Below are 20,771 nucleotides of genomic sequence, written 5' to 3' on the forward strand. Positions count from 1 at the left end.
AGCGTTTGTGGACTATTGCCGCGTTCATATACTATTTGGAACTAGAAAACTCATAAATGTTCGACTTGCTAACTACAACCAATTAGCGAGTCGGACATATCTGAGTTTCATAGTTCCGACTAATATGTGAACGTGGCATAAAATGTACGTTCCTGTCATAGTTCACAAAAGCATGTTGGGAACTGTAGTTTAAATAGTAAAGGGATTGGATGAGTTGCCCAAGTCTTTTGTCCTGTAGAGTTTTATAGGCTACTGGCTACATTATTACAAGGCGATTTAAGGTTATTTTTACGGACACATATAGCTTATAAGTATTTAGCATTTACATTCTTATTTGCGAAGGCCTATGTTTAATTTTAAATCTAAAGATTAGCTTGTACGCCTATACCGGGGTAGATTGATCGGACTTCCTGTTGCACTGCGGTGCTTTGTACGTGCTTTGCCTGCTGTTAGTTTACTAGATATCGCGGTGAATGTCATGCAACAACACAAGTTAAGTAGGGACCTAGTAATGATTGACAAGTAATTATAGGCTTATAGCCTAGATAAAGAGGACACTAGCTGCTTGGTAACATGGTAAACCTGTAGGCGAGATATCACCCACAACCATGGCAATTGGGTGAGTTATTATTATTATTGCGCAGGCCTATCATGTTGCATTCGTTCCGAGTTGTTTCTATGGGCTACAAGTCTAGCTTTTACAGATCTTTACACACGATTCTGTCTGAGATTCTGTGGTGATTTTATGCGATTGAATGATGACACGTAGGCAAGCGTGAGGGCATTAGAGGCAGGAATATTGGTGAAATTGAGAAAGGGGAAACGAGTGTGTTATGGATGGTTGTCCCCATTCCTGTAGGGTTTTTAAATATGACAGTTCCTCAAGGCACGGCAGCAGACAACGAGCGTATATAGGCTATAGCTCTGTGGAGTGAACTATGTAGTTGTGCCAGAGCGGTTTGTGGGAGCGTGCGTCTCGGTGGACTGTGATCGGGGCTGTGTTCACTTGAGGAGATGGCTGTTCTGGCTGCCCAAGCAGGTTTGCCGGACCATTCTTGGTGCAATGGTTTTGCAGAAGAAGCATAGGAAGTTATGTACATTGTGAGCTCTGTTTATACGTGTTTATGTTTACTGCATGCAGTGCATAGTATTCTTGTGACAGTGTATATTTTCGTCTGTGTCGTGACTCGTGATTGTGGGTGCTTCATACTGCAGTTACTGTTCATGTATATATGCTGGTGCTAATCCTTTGTTCTCTTCATGCACATCATGGTTGTTTACATACCTTGTTCCTATTTCACTTTCCTAAGGGACAGTTCGAAATCTACAGTACGGGGGGGGGGGGGGTCAACAAAACAAAATAGCTTCGGGGAGTGGTTTTTTTTTTTGTACAGGGGAGGGTAGTGCGTTTTTTCCCCCCTGATTTACATTTGCCATTCTGCAGGTGTTACTATATATTGTCTTCCATATTGCCAGATTTCCTATTCTGCTTGCATGCGCCTCCCCTATCAAGGTGTTTTGGTACTTCCCTTATGCTTTTTCCACATGCTTACTATACCACACATAGGTCAATATAGTCTACCAATCAACTGTCTATCCTGCCCTGTATTCATAGTGACAATAGTGGTAGGTGGATTGTTTGTCCAGATCTGCAGTAGGTTAAGTAGAAATCATACCACACAAAATAATTAAAATCTGCATTTTTCAAAATAAGTCCACAAAATAGAGGAATCGCTGACAAGCAGGAGAGGCCAGGTGCATCATTGCATGTAAGAACAGTGAAGACATGCAATTCAAAAAGCTATCTTATTGTTCTTGTTTAAGAACAATCAAATTATCCTACCTAGCCTACAACACCACAATCCAATTAATAATTGCATTATTGTTTTCAAGTGAGTATAATTCTACTCTAGGCTTTGCACTGCAGTGGAAAAGGTCATTTGAATAATGGCGCAAAAGCCCTGAATGTTTCATTCCATTTGGATCAGTTGTGGGTCTACTCTTGACAGATTATAGAAAGGCACAGTGCCAGACCAGTCTGCCTGTTTTTTTTTACTTCTGATGCGTTGTCTGTTGCTGAACCATTCTCCCAAGTTATCATATGCTCCCAGCAGGCCCAGTTAGAGGTGTGGACTCGAGTCACATGACTTGGACTTGAGTGACTCGAGAAAATAAAATAACTTGACTTCACCTTGGAGCCTTAAGACTTGGGACCCGACTGATTACTTGAAATTATCTGGCCAGGATTTGTCATGTTTTGTCACTTATTTTGTGGCACAGAGTATCCATGGTTTAGGCTACTCTCCACACAGCCAGAGACAGTATCGCACTTGCAAATAAACAGATTAGCTAGTGAAACCCACACTCTGCCCTCTGATCGGACCAGCAAACTGTCATTTAACACAGGTTGGGTGAGCTACAGTAGCGCAGTGAGAAGGTTTTGAGGGGATGCTGGCAAAAACAGAGTAGCCTACCTACGTTAATATTATCCATATACAAATCAGTCTAGCAATCTGCTCCAGAGGCATCTTTGCCAGAAAAAATAGGCTACCTGGTGAATTCATGGATTATTTTCATATTTCAGGTAGACCTAGTGTGGGTGGGTTATAAGTAGGCCTGTGGCGGTCACGGAATTTAGTCCGCTGGTGATTGTCAAGCAAGTAACTGTCGGTCTCACGGTAATTGACCATTAATTAACAAATACATTAAGGAGCTCCTGGCTTCCACACATAGCCTACAAGCCATTTTAAAAACTCGAATAAATCCATGTAATAATCAATGAATTCACCTTAACAATAAATCCATAATTTATTTTAGACATGTCTAAAGAAGCATGATATGAAGAAAATGTAGTCTATTTCAGAAAATAACAAAAGCATACTCTGACTTGTCCTGATGTGGCTATGACTGTGGGCTACACTAGTTTAACAGACAAGATTTACTTATAATTCTGTGGCATTATTTTATAATATTTTATAGTATGAATAATACAATTGAACAAAGCTGAATAAAATATACATATTTTCTCCAAATGATTTGAGGGAGAGCGCACATGCGGCCATTCTGTGTTGAGCGGTTAACAAAGAAATAGGTACTCCAATATGCAAAAGTAATTTATGTAACTTTAGTTCTACAAATGTTGGGCTATATGTTTTGATTTTTAATACATTGTAAGGCTGCATGGTGAGACTAATTGTTTTTTTTTTAAGTTGCTTGAAAGGCATGAGCTCTGCTTTGTTTTTTTTGCGCAGGCTGTACACACTTCATTAGTCTCTCATTCACAATTTGACGAGCACTTGATAATGCCTCGAGTTTCATGGCGGCATCGCCTTTGTGGCCATAATGCACCCCCCCCAAAAATCCATGCCTTTTGCGGCCGGGAGTGCTGCGTTGTGCCATATCCAATTACGAGGTGCATATTGAAGATATTGGATGAACTGTCCACATTTACTTTTCGTCAGCCAACAAGATGAGTAGGCCTAACGAACAGCAAAAACTATAGCCGATGTCAATGTACTATCCCCCGTAGTACAAAAGTCGACCTATTTTGTGCGAGAAATAAATATTCCTAACAGTGGGACAGTTGTGGGATGCGATAGATCCTAAATTAATACAACAACTAGCATCAAAAAACCTTGTTTATGCAATATGGGTGACAAAACTGATTAGAAAGTTTTAGCTTAAAATGTTGATAAACTATTAGGCTATTTCTTCACATTATAGGCGCAGCCATGCGCACATGGTAATGTTAGCGGAAAACACCATTATCAAAAGTGACCGCAAATGCAATTATGCATGTCATGCTTTTATTATAAAGGTGCATTTTTATGTTGAAAATTATCTTACCCAAACTTAAACTCACGAGGAAAGCGGATTAATGGGCTTAATTTTAACAAATGATTTGGCCACTTTAGTTGTGAAGCAAACCTTATTAAAACATATAAGCCTACATGAGGTGTGTGACTATGATTTGAACAAGTCACAAAAACAGGAATTGTTTCTGATGCGGGGCATCATTCACAAGTGATGATATATAATTAATCAGACTATTCTTGATTTAATCTGGTCTTTACATATACTAAACAATATGTGTGACATTTCTGATTTAGAATGGACCATTCTCATGCACCTGTATCCAAACAGGGGCAGCGGGAAAAATACATGTCATCTATGCACTTAAATAGCAAATGGACGCATTTCCTGTGGTTTATTTTCATACCAGGAAAGGTTGGCTATACTCCTGTTGTAAATATAAGCAATGTGCTTAATATTAGGAAAGATGAATAAATATAGTAGACCTAGTCTATAGAAAGCTGATGGGATCCCCCTCTTTTTATTAGCAGCCATCACTCTCTTTTCTCCCGCAATTGCATAGCCTATAGAAATGTTGCCCAACATGAAGTGTTTGATTAGATGTTCAAATACATTTGCATTGATGTCAGAGGGAGTAGAGAGACAATATTGTGCTGAGTACCAGACAGTTAACAAGTTTGGTAGGCTACTAATGACCAGCAGCAGCATCAGAGCTTCGACAAGCCTAAATACCGTAAGTAAATGGTCATGTGGAATTTGACTGCCTTCATGACTTGTGACCGCTGGTAATACGGTCACTGCAAAAACCCTAGTGAAAATTATATACCGCAGGGGTGGTACTGTTTATATATCTAACATCGCACTAGCTTCAGGACTTATGCAATGAAGATGTAACATATTCTGGTGAATTACACTGCCTTCAGAACCCTTTACATTTTGTTAGGTTACAGACTTATTCTAAAATGGATTAAATTGTTTGTTTAACCTCAATCTACACACTACCCCATAATGACAAAGCAAAAACAGGTTTTTAGAAATTTTAGCAAATTTATAAAATAATAAACTAAAATAGCACATTTACATAAGTATTCAGACCCTTTAGATCCACTGTGCTAGTGAACAGGTTGCTGATATGTGGTACAGCTATAGGATCGGGTGCAGCGCAAATGTAGGGAGAGAGGATTAACATAAATACATATGCAGCTACAAAAAATGGTTTTCTGATCAAGAATATTAACTGTTTCTTGGTGAATTCTTCTCTCTTAACCCATTATTTTATTAATTTTTTTCACCTTTATTTAACCAGGTAGGCTAGTTGAGAACAAGTTCTCATTTACAACTGCGACCTGGCCAAGATAAAGCAAAGCAGTGCGACACAAACAACAACACAGAGTTACACATGGAATAAACACAGCAAATACAGTCAATAATACAAAAGAGAAATTCTATATACAGTGTGTGCAAATGAGGTAGGATAAGGGGGGCGAGGCAATAAATAGGCCATGGTGGCTAAATTATTACAGTATGGCAAATTAATCACTAGGGTGATAGATGTGCAAGTAGTGGTACTGGGGTGCAAAGGAGCAAAATAAATAACAATATGGTGATGAGGTAGTTGAATGGGCTATTTACAGATTGGCTATGTGCAGTGATCTGTGAGCTGCTCTGACAGCTGATACTTAAAGCTAGTGAGGGAGATATGAGTCTCCAGCTTAAGTGATTTTTTTTTTTTTTTTTTTTGCAGTTCGTTCCAGTCATTGGCAGCAGAGAACTGGAAGGACAGGCGGCCGAAGTAGGAATTGGTTTTGGGGGTGACCAGTAAAATATACCTGCTGGAGGACGTGCTGCGGGTGGGTGCTGCTATGGTGACCAGTGAGCTGAGATAACGGCGGGGCATTGCCTAGCATCGACTTCTAGATGACCTGGAGCCAGTGGGTTTGGCGACGGATATGAAGCGAGGGCCAGCCAACGAGAGCGTACAGGTCACAGTGGTGGGTAGTATATGTGGCTTTGGTGACAAAACGGATGGCACTGTGATAGACTGCATCCAATTTGCTGAGTAGAGTGTTGGAGGCTATTTTGTAAATGACATCGCCAAAGTCAAGGATCGGTAGGATAGACAGTTTTACTAGGGTATGTTTGGCAGCATGAGGGAAGGATGCTTTGTTGCGAAATAGGAAGCTGATTCTAGATTAAATTTTGGATTGGAGATGTTTAATGTGAGTCTGGAAGGAGAGTTTACAGTCTAACCAGACACCTAGGTATTTGTAGTTGTCCACATATTCCAAGTCAGCACCGTCCAGAGTAGTGATGCTGGGCGGATGGTTTTGCTTGCATTTAAGAGCAGTTGGAGGCCACGGAAGGAGAGTTGTATGGCATTGAAGCTTGTCTGGAGGTTAGTTAACACAGTGTCCAAAGAAGGGCCAGAAGTATACAAAATGGTGTCGTCTGCGTAGAGGTGGATCAGAGAGTCACCAGCAGCAAGAGCAACATCACTGATGTATACAGAGAAAAGAGTCGGCCAGAGGACTGAAGGTACGGTGGGATTCGAAATGGTCGGTGATCTGTTTGTTAACTTGGCTTTCGAAGACCTTAGAAAGGCAGGGTAGGATAGATATAGGTCTGTAGCAGTTTGGGTCTAGAGTGTCTCCCCCTTTGAAGAGGGGGATGACCGATGCAGCTTTCTAATCTTTGGGGATCTCAGACAATACGAAAGAGAGGTTGAACAGGCTACTTTTTTATTTTTTATTTATCTGTTATTTTACCAGGTAAATTGACTGAGAACACATTCTCATTTGCAGCAACGACCTGGGGAATAGTTACAGGGGAGAGGAGGGGGATGAATGAGCCCTCCAACACCACTTCCAGCAGCATCTGGCCTCCCATCCGGGAACTGACCAGGACCAACCCTGCTTAGCTTCAGAAGTAAGCCAGCAGGGGTATGCAGGGTGGTATGCTGCCAGCATAGTAATAGGGTTTGCAACAATTTCGTCAGATAATGTTAGGAGAGCAGGTCCAGATTGTCTAGCCTTGCTGATTTGTAGGGGTCCAGATTTTGAAGCGCTTTCAGAACATCAGCTATCTGGATTTGGGTGAAGGGGAAATGGGGGAGGCTTGGGCAAGTTGCAGTGAGGGGTGCAGGGCAGTTGACCAGGGTAGGGGTAGCCAGGTGGAAAGCATGACCAGCCGTAGAAAAATGCTTGTTGAAATTGTCAATTATCATAGATTTATTGGTGGTGACAGTGTTTCCTAGCCTCATTGCAGTGGGCAGCTGGGAGGAGGTGCTCTTATTCTCCATGGACTTTAGTGTCCCAGAACTTTTTTGGAGTTAGTGCTACAGGATGCAAATTTCTGTTTGAAAAAGCTAGCCTTTGCTTTCTTAACTGCCTGTGTATATTGGTTCCTAACTTCCCTGAAAAGTTGCATATCGCGGGGTCTATTTGATGCTAATACAGTATGCCACAGGATGTTTTTGTGCTGGTCAAGGGCAGTCAGGTCTGGAGTGAACCAAAGGCTATATCTGTTCCTGGTTCTAAATTTTTTGAACGGGGCATGCTTATTTAAGATGATGAGGAAAGCACTTTAAAGAATAACCAGGCATCCTCTACTGACGGAATGAGGTTAATATCATTCCAGGATACCCGGCCCAGGTCGATTAGAAAGGCCTGCTCGCTGAAGTATTTTAGGGAGCATTTGACAGGGACATCGTGATGGGAAAAGTGTGTTGTGCTGTGACGTCGGCAGATGGATTAGTAGGGCTCCGTGTGGTAAACGAGGCCAATTGTTAGAATGGGTATAGTGGCCAAATAATTTGTCCGATTGGCCTCTTAAGCTAACAATCCAATGTGCTCTAGACAGTTAGCGGGCCGCGGCTAACAGGCTAGAAGATGGGCCTAGCAAGGCTATCTCCAGGCTAATTGGTTCTTGCTTCGGGACAGAAACGTTAGCCAGGAGTGGCCACTCGGATAGCAGCTAGCTGGCTGCGGTGATCCAGGCGAGGAAAAAAAAGTTCAGAGTTTGCGGTAGGGATAAGGAGAAAAATAAGTCAGATTTGCTGTGTTGGAGTCGCTCTGTGCAAACTGGCGAGAGTTGTCCGGGCTAAAGGTAGCTGATGACCGCTAGCACTGCCTAGCTGACTACTAGCTAGTAGCTAGTTCGTTGGCTAGCTTCTTTTGGGGGGTTCCGGTTCAGAGGACGGATCAGCAGGGCTCCGTGTGATGAACCAGGCCAATTGGCAAAATAGGTATAGTGGCCAAAGAATTTGTCTGATGGGCCTCTTAAGCTAACAGTTTGATATGCTCTAGACAGCTAGCGGGCCGCGGCTAGCAGGCTAGCCGGTGGGCATACAGGGGACGTCGCGACGGAGGAGTCCGTTGAAAAAAACTTCGGGTGGAATTACGTCGGTAGTCCAGTCCTGATGGGTCGGCGGGGGTCCAGGTATTGTAGCCCAAGGAGTGGCTGATGGGCCTCTACTGCTAGCCAGGAGATGGGCCTAGCAGATGGGCCTAGCAATGGCTAACTGACTACTATTTAGTAGCCAGTTACCTGGCTAGCTTTTGATGGGGGTTCCGGTTCTTAAGTATATAAAAATAGCAGATCTGTACCACATTGGGTGAGGCGGGTTGCAGGAGAGTATATTCAGTCCGTAGATGGAAAGTGATAATAAAATATTTACAAAATATATACGAACAAAAACAAGGAAAAACAATATTTACACATGACAAGACAAAACACACGTCTGACTGCTACACCATCTTGGATGTAGACCCTCACCTTAAGGTCCTCACCTAAAGTGCAGAGTATCAAAATCCTGAGGCATGTGTAAATCTGTTTTTTTCAGGAGGGTGCAATTGCAAAGGTTCTATCTGATACTTCTGAATTAGACTTGTTCAGTTTTTAAGAATGTAGCTATTTGAATACATACATTATATAATATCACTATTGTACCCAAACCGTGGATTGATGGCAGCATTCGCACGAAACTCGAGCGCAATCCACTGCTTTTAACCAGGGCAAGGTGACTGGAAACATGACCGAATACAAACAGTGTAGCTATTCCCTCCACACGGCAATCAAACAAGCTAAGCGTCAGTATAGAGACAAAGTAGAGTTGCAATTCAACGGCTCAGACACAAGAGGTATGTGGCAGGGTCTACAGTCAATCACGGATTACAAAAAGAAAACCAGCCCCGTCGCGGACCAGGATGTCTTGCTCCCAGACAGACTGAATAACTTCTTTGCTCGCTTTGAGGACAATACAGTGCCACTGACACGGCCCGCTACCAAAACCTGCGGGCTCTCCTTCAGTGCAGCCGACATGAGTAAAACATTTAAACGTGTTAGCCCTCGCAAGGTTGCAGGTCCAGATGGCATTCCCAGCCGCGTCCACAGAGCATGCGCAGACCAGCTGGCTGGTGTGTTTACGGACATATTCAATTAATCCTTATCCCAGTCTGCTGTTCCCACATGCTTCAAGAGGGCAACCATTGTTCCTGTTCCCAAGAAGCTAAGGTAGCTGAGCTAAACGACTACCGCCCCGTAGCACTCACTTCCGTCATCATGCTTTGAGAGACGGGTCAAGGACCATATCACCTCCACCCTACCTGACACCCTAGACCCACTCCAATTTGCTTACAGCCCCAATAGGTCCACAGACGATGCAATCGCAACCACACTGCCCTAACCCATCTGGACAAGAGGAATACCTATGTGAGAATGCTGTTCATCGACTACAGCTCAGCATTTAACACCATAGTACCCTCCAAACTCGTCATCAAGCTCGAGACCCTGGGTCTCGACCCCGCCCTGTGCAACTGGGTACTGGACTTCCTGACGGGCCGCCCCCAGGTGGTGAGGGTAGGTAACAACATCTCCACCCCACTGATCCTCAACACTGGGGCTCCACAAGAGTGCGTTCTGAGCCCTCTCCTGTCACCCACGACTGCGTGGCCATGCACGCATCCAACTCAATCATCAAGTTTTCGGACGACACTACAGTGGTAGGCTTGATTACCAACAACGACGAGATGGCCTACAGGGAAGAGGTGAGGGCCCTCAGTGTGGTGTCAGGAAAGTAACCTCACACTCAACGTCAACAAAACAAAGGAGGTGATTGTGGACTTCAGGAAACAGCAGAGGGAGCACCCCCCATCCACATCGATGGGACAACCTCAGGAGACTGAAGAAATTTGGCTTGGCACCAAAAGCACTCACAAACTTTTACAGATGCGCAATCGAGAGCATCCTGTCAGGCTGTATCATCGCCTGGTACAGAGCATTCTGTCGGGCTTTATTACCGCCTGGTACGGCAACTGCTCCGCCCATAACCGTAAGGCTCTCCAGAGGGTAGTGAGGTCTGCACAATGCATCACCGGGGGCAAACTACCTGCCCTCCAGGACACCTACACCACCCGATGTCACAGGAAGGCCATAAAGATCATCAAGGACAACCACCCTAGCCACTGCCTGTTCACTCCGCTTTCATCCAGAAGACGAGGTCAGTACAGGTGCATCAAAACAGGGACCGAGAGACTGAAAAACAGTTTCTATCTCAAGGCCCATCAGACTGTTAAGCAGCCACCACTAACATTGAGTGGCTGCTGATAACATACTGACTCAACTCCAGCTCACTTTAATAATGGAAAATTGATGTAATAAATGTATCACTAGCCACTTTAAACAATGCCAATTTATATCATGTTTACATACCCTACATTACTCATCTCATATGTATATACTGTACTCTATACATTCTACTGTAGTTTTTCACTTAATGTACTTTTTCAAAAATCTAACTTCACAAACATATGAATAACCATCTAAAGATCTATTATATGTGACTAACTCATTTTTGACAAAAATGTCAGATCCAACCTTATTGTCTCAGCATCTCAATTTGTACTTGAACAAGTCATTGAACAAGATTGTTTTTTTTCTTTACTTGACTTGTGACTCGACTTCACTTGCTCTTAGAATGCACGACTTGGACTTGACTCGACCTGTTCTACTTGGGACTCGCCTTGAGACTCTGGCCTTGTGACTTGAGACTTGCTTGTGACTCGAATAATAGTGACTTGGTCCCACCTCTGCCAGTTATTCAGGAAAGCTTAACGTGTGTTCTGCCTGCTTTCCGGATCAGACAGGCTATTCCTCGACCTAGAAACTAATGTGCTAATATAGCCTAAATATTTGTCATTTAACTTTTAAAATGTATTACCTTTTTATGGAGCAGCAGGTAGCCTAGTGGTTAAGAGTGTTGGACCAGTAACAGAAAGGCTTCTGGTTTGAATCCCAGAGCTAGGTGAAAACTCTGTCAATGTGCTCTTGAGCAAGGCACTTAACCCTAATTGTTCCTGTAAGTTGCTATGGATAAGAGCGTCTACTAAATTACTAAAATGTAATACACACAAGGGAACACTAAAATAACACATCCTAGATATGAATGAAATATTCTTATTAAATACTTTTTTCTTTACATAGTTGAATGTGCTGACAACAAAATCCGACAAATTATCAATGGAAATCAAATGTATCAACCCATGGAGGTCTGGATTTGGAGTCACACTCAAAATTAAAGTGGAAAACCACACTACAGGCTGATCCAACTTTGATGTAATGTCCTTAAAACAAGTCAAAATGAGGTTCAGTTAGTGTGTGTGGCCTCCACGTGCCTGTATGACCTCCCTACAATGCCTGGGCATGCTCCTGATGAGGTGGCGGACAGTCTCCTGAGGGTCTCCTGAGGGATCTCCTCCCAGACCTGGACTAAAGCATCTGCCAACTCCTGGACAGTCTGTGGTGCAACGTGGCGTTGGTGGATGGAGCGAGACATGATGTCCCAGATGTGCTCAATTGGATTCAGGTCTGGGGAAAGGGCATCAATGCCTTCCTCTTGCAGGAACTGCTGACACACTCCAGCCACATGAGGTCTAGCATTGTCTTGCATTAGGAGGAACCCAGGGCCAACTGCACCAGCATATGGTCTCACAAGGGGTCTGAGGATCTCATCTCGGTACCTAATAGCAGTAAGGCTACCTCTGGCAAGCACATGGAGGGCTGTGCGGCCCCCCAAAGAAATGCCACACAACACCATGACTGACCCACCGCCAAACCGGTCATGCTGGAGGATGTTTGAGGCAGCAGAACGTTCTCCACGGCGTCTCCAGACTGTCACGTCTGTCACATGTGCTCAGTGTGAACCTGCTTTCATCTGTGAAGAGCACAGTGCGCCAGTGGCGAATTTACCAATCTTGGTGTTCTCTGGCAAATGCCAAATGTCCTGCACGGTGTTGGGCTGTAAGCACAACCCCCACCTGTGGACGTCCACCCTCATGGAGTCTGTTTCTGACCGTTTGAGCAGACACGTGCACATTTGTGGCCTCCTGATGTACTGGCCTGTCTCCTGGTAGCGCCTCCATGCTCTGGACACTACGCTGACAGACACAAACCTTCTTGCCACAGCTCGCATTGATGTGTCATCCTGGATGAGCTGCACTACCTGAGCCACTTGTGTGGGTTGTAGACTCCGTCTCATGCTACCACTAGAGTGAAAGCACCGCCAGCATTCAAAAGTGACCAAAACATCAGCCAGGAAGCATAGGAACTGAGAAGTGGTCTGTGGTCACCACCTGCAGAACCACTCCTTTATTGGGGGTGTCTTGCTAATTGCCTATAATTTCCACCTGTTGTCTATTCCATTTGCACAACAGCATGAGAAATTTATTTTCAATCAGTGTTGCTTCCTAAGTGGACAGTTTGATTTCACAGAAGTGTGATTGACTTGGAGTTACATTGTGTTGTTTAAGTGTTCCCTTTATTTTTTTGATCAGTGTACATTTTTTTTAAAGCATTCTTTATGGGGAAAAAATAAGGTATTATCTTATCAATAGGGAAGGTGGAGTTATGTCACGTGCCGTTAACAAAAATATAGAAATGTTTGCTCTATCCCAAATTGCAACCAACTGATTTCAGCGTTAACTCAAATATGGAGGAGGCAAGTGGAAAGGGGAGAAGGTAGGGAAGTTGTCTGCTCTTTATTAAAGACTAAAATTGGCCTCCAAAAATGGTCATAAATACAAAAATATACATGTTTTAATTTGAGGATCAAAATCTTTTACAGGTCGCAAAATAGTTTTGATTTTCGATGTGCCTACCCTATGTAAGACATCACAGCACAGTTGAAAATACAGTGAACTCAAAATATTGGGACAGTGACAATTTGTATTTTGTTTAGGCTCTGTACTCTAGCACTTTCGATTTGAAATGATACAATGACTATTGGGTTAACGTGCAGACTGTCCTCTTTAATTTTAGGGTATTTTCATACATATCGGGTGAACCGTTTAAAAGTTACAGCACTTTTTGTACATAGTTACGGATAATCTTGAATAATGATGAGTGAGAAAGTTACAGAGGCATAAATATCATACCCCCGAAAAATGCTAACCTCCCCTGTTATTGTAATGAGTAGAGGTTAGCATGTCTTGGGGATATGCTATTTGTGCTTCTAACTTTCTCACTCATCATTATTCACAATTGATTCATGAGTAACCGTAATCATGGTAGCATCCACATTTAATGTAGAGGTGTTTAGAAACATTCTATTCTTGTTTACAATAAAAGTGACTGGAGTACAGAGCCAAAACAACAACAAATGTGTCACTGTCCCAATACTTTTGGAGGTCACTGTATATGGCACAAGGAAATCAAGAGAGGGTGGTCTATGGAGATAGGTGGGATGGGTTGAGAGAAGCTGAGGAGTGGATTTCATCTGTAATAGGCGGGAAAATAAAATATATAATGTGTACCGGTCACTATGAATCCAAATGTCCAAAAAATCTAAATGTGTATATAAAATACAAATATGTTATGTACAGATGTATTTGTAACAAAGTTACTTTTGTCCTCCGAAGAGAGGGGGGTGTTCTAATCTGATTTAAGCTACTTCAAATGTCTCCTTGTCAGCTAACTGCTCACATTCATCCACTCCACTCTAATATAATTCCAGCATCCAAACTGCGCAACGGCCATTCAATTAATGGAAAAAGAGACATCTGTTACAAAACACAAAAGTTTCAATGCTGAGTAAGGAGGGATGTCGAGATTGACATACTCTTCTTGATTGTGTTGTTGATAAGCACTTGAAGTCTGTAATCGTTGTGCGGTTATGCGTTGCTTATTGGTTCTGTGTGGTGCATTGGCACAGGAACCTGTTGATGGAAAATGTGTTGTATATATTTTAAATGATTATAAATAAAGCATCAAAAATGTAGAACCTGATTTTTTTTTCCCCCTAGCTGATCATTGTCTACAGACGGATCTGATCGTGGTATAATGATACAGGCGTGGAGAGTGATGTGGTGGTCGGCAAACCCTTAACCTCCAGGCCCGTTAGCTGAAGTGGTAAAGTTGAAATCCGCGTTTATAAACACAGGGTTGCTACAGTTATTGTTAGTTATGGTGGTAATAATTATTTTTGAGTTAATTTTATGAGGGGGCGGGGTGTGTAAAAACACTTTACAGTACAAGGGGAGGGTCATGTGAAAATTTTATGTTTGGGAGGGTGGTGCATTTTTCTTAGAATTGGACCAGCACACCCCCAGCACATTTTCTAACTGTCCCTAATGTATAACAAGCCAGTACAGTAGTGCTGTTCTAGAACACCGTAGTGGCTCTCGTTTAGTATACATGGCCTTAGAGCTGCTCTCACTATTGATTCATGTAGGCAGATGTCAACACTGTCTATTTATGTTTCATGCATAATGTTATCCGAATATGTGCTCTCTCTTTCGGTCACACACATCTCTCTGCAGTGTTTCCCCCTAGGATTTTTTTCCAGCAGCAGTGGCAAAGTTGGTGTGGGGGGTAGGGGGCGTGGCCAATGGGGCAGTTCTAAAGGCCATAGAGACATTTTAGTTTTAAAGCTAATTTCCTGCAATTCTACACATTTTGTCATGGCGCTGAGAGAAAAATTGCAGTTTCATGGGTAATTTCCTGCAGCTCTACACATTTTGCCATGGGGCTGATAGAATTTGTAGTTTTAAAGCTGGTTTCCTGAAATTCTATACATTTTGCCATTCTTATGCTATCTGATTGACTCGAACATTATAACAAAGTCAATGGAGAGGCCCCATGCCATTTTTTTTAAATTTCAAATTCTCCTTGTCAAGTTTTTATTTTGGTTATTGTTAGTTCTCAAAGATGATCTTATTTAAAAAATATATTGCTCCATGGTATGTTCTACATACATACATACTTTTATATCTGGTTTTAGTCATTTAAGTTTATACTGAAAACATTTTACCATCCCGAAAAAATCCATGAAGCCATAGTCATATGCATGAAATGTGACTCATGTCTTTGTACAATGCAGTGCGGAGGTGTGTGGAGACCTGAATTTGAAATGCCATCAGTATGGGTGTGTGCATGGTGCACTGTGTGTGTCCAGAGCTGAGTGTGGGGGTGGGAGTTAGTTCCATATTAAACCAGCTAAGTGGGGGAAGTCATGTGGAAAACTGAACTTGAAATGACATCTGCATGTTGGTACTCTACTTCTGTATTAGATGCTGCCTAAAGTCTTGAGTGTATTTGTTTGTGCAATGCTTATGCCTAATGACCTTTTCCCTATCTTTCCATCCCTCTCTTCTGATGCAGAGGCCAGACACTCTGAGGTATGTTGTCTGTCTGCATTTGTCTAAAATGAAAAAGGGAGGGAGCAGCACAAATACCGCACAGCCAGACGCCATGCAGGGGGAGCCTTCCCCTCATCCCTGAGTGCTGAAATGCCCGGACTGGAGCCTGAATGTGTCATCAGATAGTGTCAGACTGCATCCAGCAGGGGGGATGATAAGAGTTTATAGAAAGTAGCCTTTCAGACACCCTGTGGAAGATTTTCCTCTAAAATACTATTTTGAATCAGTCAGACAGGTTTGGTCATTGACCTTCTCAACAGTAGTTTCTCCAGACCAGACCGCCAGGGGTTTTAGCGAGGAGCCAGTATGGAGTGGTCACTAGAAAGGGTGAGGGAGATGGTGGCTGGAGGGATGCAGTCTATGAGGGACTGTGAGTCCAGTGCCTTTGGCACAGCCATGTGCCTGCTGCTGCTCTTTGTGTGGTACTGTTACAGGGTAGGTCGTGAGCACAGCTCCTCTCCCCTGCGTGGGGGGTACAGCAATGAGCCCAGTCGAGTAGGGGGGGGTGGGGGGGCCTTGATCAGCACAGATGGGGATGGTAGGGCTAAAGGCAGGCCGGTGTCAGGGGTGGAGGAGCAGAACGGCTTTGCTTACTGCCAGTCCACCGAGTGTTTTCGCTGCACCAACACAGGGGAGGGTCTTAATCAGAGGCTGTACCACAGCTTGCAGGATTACGCCAAACGCTACACCTGGTCAGGCATGGGCAGGGTACACAAAGGGGTACGAGACCAGGGCCGCTACCTCACCAGCCGGCCCACCATCCAGAGGCCAGAGGTGTTCTTCCTTCCTGACCTGCCCTCAGCACCCTTCTTCTCCCGGGACGCACAGAAACACGACGTGGAGCTGCTGGAGAGGAGCTTCCCTGCTCTGCTGGCTGAGTTTGAGAACATCTACCACGCCCCCCCAGTGCGGGCTGGCTCCTCCCTGCCTCCAGGCTGGAAGGCCAACAGCACCCCCCATGGCCAGTGGTGGACCTTCTACCTGGTGAACCAGGGAACTCCGCTGGCCCTGAATGCCAGGAGGTGCCCCCGGGCCTGGAGGGTGCTGGGCCAGCTGCGCACCTTCATTGCCAACAACGTGTTTGGAAATGCCTGCTTCTCTGTGCTGACCCCCGGAGCCCTGATAACTGAGCATTACGGCCCAACCAACGTCAGGCTGCGCTGCCACCTGGGTAAGAAATGGAGGGAGCTCCCTGGAGGGCTACAACACTGTTAAATATAGGGATGCATCTGGCCCCCAAAATGCACCTGGCTCCCATATGTATGTGTTCACCTATGTCTTTGTGAAAGTATTACAATGATAATAATTATTTTCACTATAGTATGGTTGGTTTTAAAACTTGCTTTGCTTGCAGCATATACAGCTGACATTTTAGAATATATTCATATGTGTTTGTGTCATACAATATTTCCCTTGGTTTCTTTAGTAATTATATAGACTGACTTGCTGTCTGTCCTCTGTAGGTCTTAGAGTGCCCTCTTCCTGTGAGCTGGTAGTTGGAGGGGAGCCGCAGTGCTGGTCTGAGGGGAGCTGTCTGCTGTTTGATGACTCCTTCCTCCACAGGGCCTTCCATGAGGGTGAGAGAGGGACAGCTGTTTGTGAGGAGGGATGAAAAGGGTCACCTTTTTTCTACCCTGGGTTGCGTGTGTGTGTGTTTGTAATATCCTGACAAAGTGTTATTAATCTGTTATAAAGGGTTGATTGGAGGAAAACATGAATCTGTGTTTTCTCTATGTTCAGGCAGCCCAGAGGACGGTCCCAGAGTGGTCTTCATGGTGGACCTCTGGCACCCTAATGTGGCAGCTGCTGAGAGGCAGGCTCTGGACTACATCTTCACCCCTGGACGCTGAGCAGACGGTGGGGTGGGGTGGGGGGAGAGGCAGAGTTAAAGAGAGAAACACAGAGAGGTAAAAGAGAGACAGAGAATGTGTCAGATTTGAAGAGAGTTGGTGAGAAAAGTAGAGAAGAACAGTGTGAGTGAGGTGAGACATCTTCTTTGTCTCTTGTTCCGTTCCCACACTCACTGTGTACATATTCTCTGTCTTGTTCGAATTGGCTCTCTCCCTGTAACTCTCCATTAGCACCTACTGACTTTGACCAAACAGACGTAATGTAAAATGTTACATTTGAATGTTTACAGCCCCAATCCTTATTTCTGTGATTATTCCTGCCCATGTGTGATAGTTTACTGTGCTCTACTTTAGAAATCAATACAGCTTTCACAAAAACAGTTGGATAAGCACATGGAAAATGTTTTTTTGAGGAGATCAAATGATTTGCTAGAGACTGCCTGTGTTGCTACACAGGAGAAATGGTTGTATTTGCAGTAGTGGGGAAATCACTGAGGAAGCCAGAAAAAAAGCCATATTACAACCTATGTGTTGTGATAACTGCGTTGTTTGCTCTATAACCTGTTAATTCATATGCCTTGCGACTGTGATATATAGGTCTAAAGACCGAGACAATAAGAAGACAGTGGCAGAATCAATTCAACCACCTTTGTTTTATCACAAAACCCGGATAGCAACCTCTGTCCGGTTTAGTCCACAAAGCATATTGCATGTAACAGACATGACCTACAGCATGGTCAAATAAGTTGATGTTTCTGACTATTCCAGCACCATTTCAACTTCAACATTTCAACATCATCAAATCACCTCTGCTTAGTCTAATTCGCTGAACTAAAAGATACCAAAAACAATTTAGTCTAATCAACGTAAGCTAAACATGATGTGGCTATCCATGGATCTAATTTATTTGTGCGTGTGCGCATTTGTTCAAGTAGAATCATATGTTGACTCACCCTACTTGTAGAGAAATGCCAATGCCATCCCCCTCTTTCATTTTGACGAAACGGTCTATCATACATTACACGGTTTTATTTTTTGTTGTCCTAGGCTAGCTGTCTAAAATGCATGCTGGCCTAACTTCCATTCATAGGCAATGTTAGCTAGATAACATTAGCCTTCTACATCTAGCTACATGTTGAACTAACATTCTCTCATGCCAGGGTCACAATGTATGAATGAATGCCGTTATAATCATTGGCCAGTACAGAGAATTAAGTAAAATAACAAGTCCAAATCCCTATCGCCAACCATGGCAAATTTAGGAAACGGAAAACTTTAGCTAGCTAGTCACTGGAAGAGAACGAGATGCAACAATTCAACTTGTTTCTATCAATGATGTATGCTCTCAATGCGATTTGATAGTAGTGACGCCAAAATCCAAGCTGGCTTCAATTGACACTTTTTTTTTTGGTGCGCCAAGACAGTTTAGCTCAACGATGAGTAACTTGTTTTATTGCATTTTTTATCAAGGGAGGCCAAAGGGAGGCCAAATGCTCTCAGGCATTCCTTGCTTTCCATTCAATGCTAGGGGCGGCAACAATGTCATACGTCTATCTGATGCTGGCTGTCGTTGGGACCAGACAGAATCAGATAGATGGCATACATGTAGAGCGACAGAGGGGGCGCTGTTTCGCTTGTTCGGATGCTTTTTCCTCTGTGATTCATTTAGACTCTTGCGAATTGAAGGAAAATTATGAAACTGAGAGATGAATGCTATATGATTTTATGTTATTTTCTTGATACATTTTTGGGGGGAGCTTTGCCCTCCCTTGACATCCATGAATACACGCCACTGTGTATTTAATAAATTATCTAATTAATGTTTGTAATATTGTTGGTTGTATTTGATATCAACTTTGTATTTATGTAAATAGAGTTGGAGTACAAAACATATCTGAGAGGTTTTGAAATATAATTGTCTTACAATCGGTAGGTATTGTGTGGTCTTAATTTACTGGTACTGCATTGTCATCTTCTCTCCCGAGTATTTGTCATTTTGAGACATTAATTTTTAGATATTTGAAATGTTTATCAAGTGGTTTGGCTATTGTTCAGTAACATTTTATACCATTCTGTGATTTTTTTCAGCTGCATATCAAATGTTTGGTGATATTCTTCCCCAATAGTCATATTTGTGGCACTTGTATTCATTTTGAACAGTATTTAATAAATGGCAAATTATCTGAATCAGACAACTTCAGTCTTGAATTCATAATCTGTTTTGTGCATGGTAACACTGTTGTAACCGCTTATGTATTCAGTGTGTGTGTCTGCATATCAGTACCCTTGGGTAGAATGTTGTCCTGCAGTTTCATATTAGTGGCACCAGGAGGCGTAGGTGTGCCATATTCAGTATGAGCAGATGGAGAGGTGAATATAGAGATTCCACTGAAGCAAAGCAAGGCCAGTACACTAACACATCTACGCTACTCAACCTTAGCAGCAGAGGAATTATAATGCACTGTAAAAATACAAATAAAAAGGTGTGAAGTCAATAAAAAAATGGGGCTTAATACTCTTCTACATATGACTAAGTATACTGTACAAAAATGTAAACGCAACATGTAAAGTGTTGGTCCCATGTTTCGTGAGCTGAAATAAAACATCTCAGAAATGTTCCATATGCACAAAAAGCTTATTTCTCTCAAATTGTGCATAAATTTGTTTACATCCCTGTCTGTGAACATTTCCATCCACCTGACAGGTGTGGCATATCAAGAAGCTGATTAACCAGCATGACCATTACACAGGTGCACCTTGTGCTGAGGACAATAAAAGGCCACTTTAAAATGTGCAGTTTTGTCACACAACACAATACCACGTATTTCTGCTGATCAGTATTTCTGTCTGTTATAAAGCTATTTTGTGGGGGGAAACTAATTTCTGATTCACTGGGCCTGGCTCCCTATTGGGTGGCCCTGTGCCCTCCAAGGCCCAGCCATAGCTTCACCCCTGTACAGTCATGTGAAATCCACAGATTAGGGCCACATTTATTTATTTAAATTGACTGATTTCCTTTTATGAACTGTAACTCAGAAAAATCTTTGGAATTGTTGAATTTATATTTTTGTTCAGCATAGTTTGAGTAGTTTATCGGGCTGTTTTGTAATTTGGTCCATCTGCATAAAGCTGCAATTTGTTCATTTGTGAAAATGGGTCATATTTTACCCTGCACCTCAGAGTTCAGTGATGATTCAAGTGAATCAGTAGTGGGACTATTCAATTATTCAGAGGTGCAATTTTGGATTTAGAAGTGGGGGGGGGGGGGCATAACTTGGTGGGGGGTCTTGGGGGTCCTCCCATTTTTGGGGGTGTCTAAAGCACATTTCCTTCATTTCTACACAATCAAAATATGACCCATGACCCTTCTATCAGTCTCTATTTAGAACAACAAAAAGTCAACAAAAATGCCCACAGT

General features: G+C 43.1%; 1 protein-coding gene across 7 annotated transcripts; it reads left to right on the forward strand.

The window, feature by feature from the left end:
* Nucleotides 1-213: 213 nt before the first annotated feature.
* LOC124034397 (aspartate beta-hydroxylase domain-containing protein 2-like) lies at nucleotides 214-19,545 on the forward strand. 7 transcript variants are annotated; one of them, XM_046347542.1, is made up of 6 exons: nucleotides 214-619; nucleotides 5,558-5,804; nucleotides 14,109-14,214; nucleotides 15,466-16,674; nucleotides 16,967-17,080; nucleotides 17,244-19,545. In XM_046347542.1, the coding sequence occupies exons 4-6, from the start codon at nucleotides 15,810-15,812 to the stop codon at nucleotides 17,351-17,353; spliced, it is 1,089 nt and encodes a 362-aa protein (XP_046203498.1). In that variant the 5' UTR covers nucleotides 214-619; nucleotides 5,558-5,804; nucleotides 14,109-14,214; nucleotides 15,466-15,809; the 3' UTR covers nucleotides 17,354-19,545. The 7 variants fall into 7 exon arrangements, with proteins under 7 accessions (XP_046203498.1, XP_046203500.1, XP_046203499.1 ...); XM_046347544.1 differs by lacking the exon at nucleotides 14,109-14,214; XM_046347543.1 differs by lacking the exon at nucleotides 5,558-5,804.
* Nucleotides 19,546-20,771: the final 1,226 nt, after the last annotated feature.

Source organism: Oncorhynchus gorbuscha, linkage group LG04, assembly GCF_021184085.1.
Source record: "Oncorhynchus gorbuscha isolate QuinsamMale2020 ecotype Even-year linkage group LG04, OgorEven_v1.0, whole genome shotgun sequence".
Lineage (NCBI taxonomy): Eukaryota > Metazoa > Chordata > Actinopteri > Salmoniformes > Salmonidae > Oncorhynchus > Oncorhynchus gorbuscha.

What these genes read in the sequence shown, in the direction of transcription:
- LOC124034397 (XM_046347542.1), top strand. Translation starts at nt 15,810, where the DNA reads ATGGAGTGGTCACTAGAAAGGGTGAGGGAGATGGTGGCTGGAGGGATG. An exon ending in CAGGCTGCGCTGCCACCTGG is followed by an intron (nt 16,675 to 16,966) that starts GTAAGAAATGGA and finishes TGTCCTCTGTAG; the next exon opens with GTCTTAGAGTGCCCTCTTCC. An exon ending in CCACAGGGCCTTCCATGAGG is followed by an intron (nt 17,081 to 17,243) that starts GTGAGAGAGGGA and finishes CTCTATGTTCAG; the next exon opens with GCAGCCCAGAGGACGGTCCC.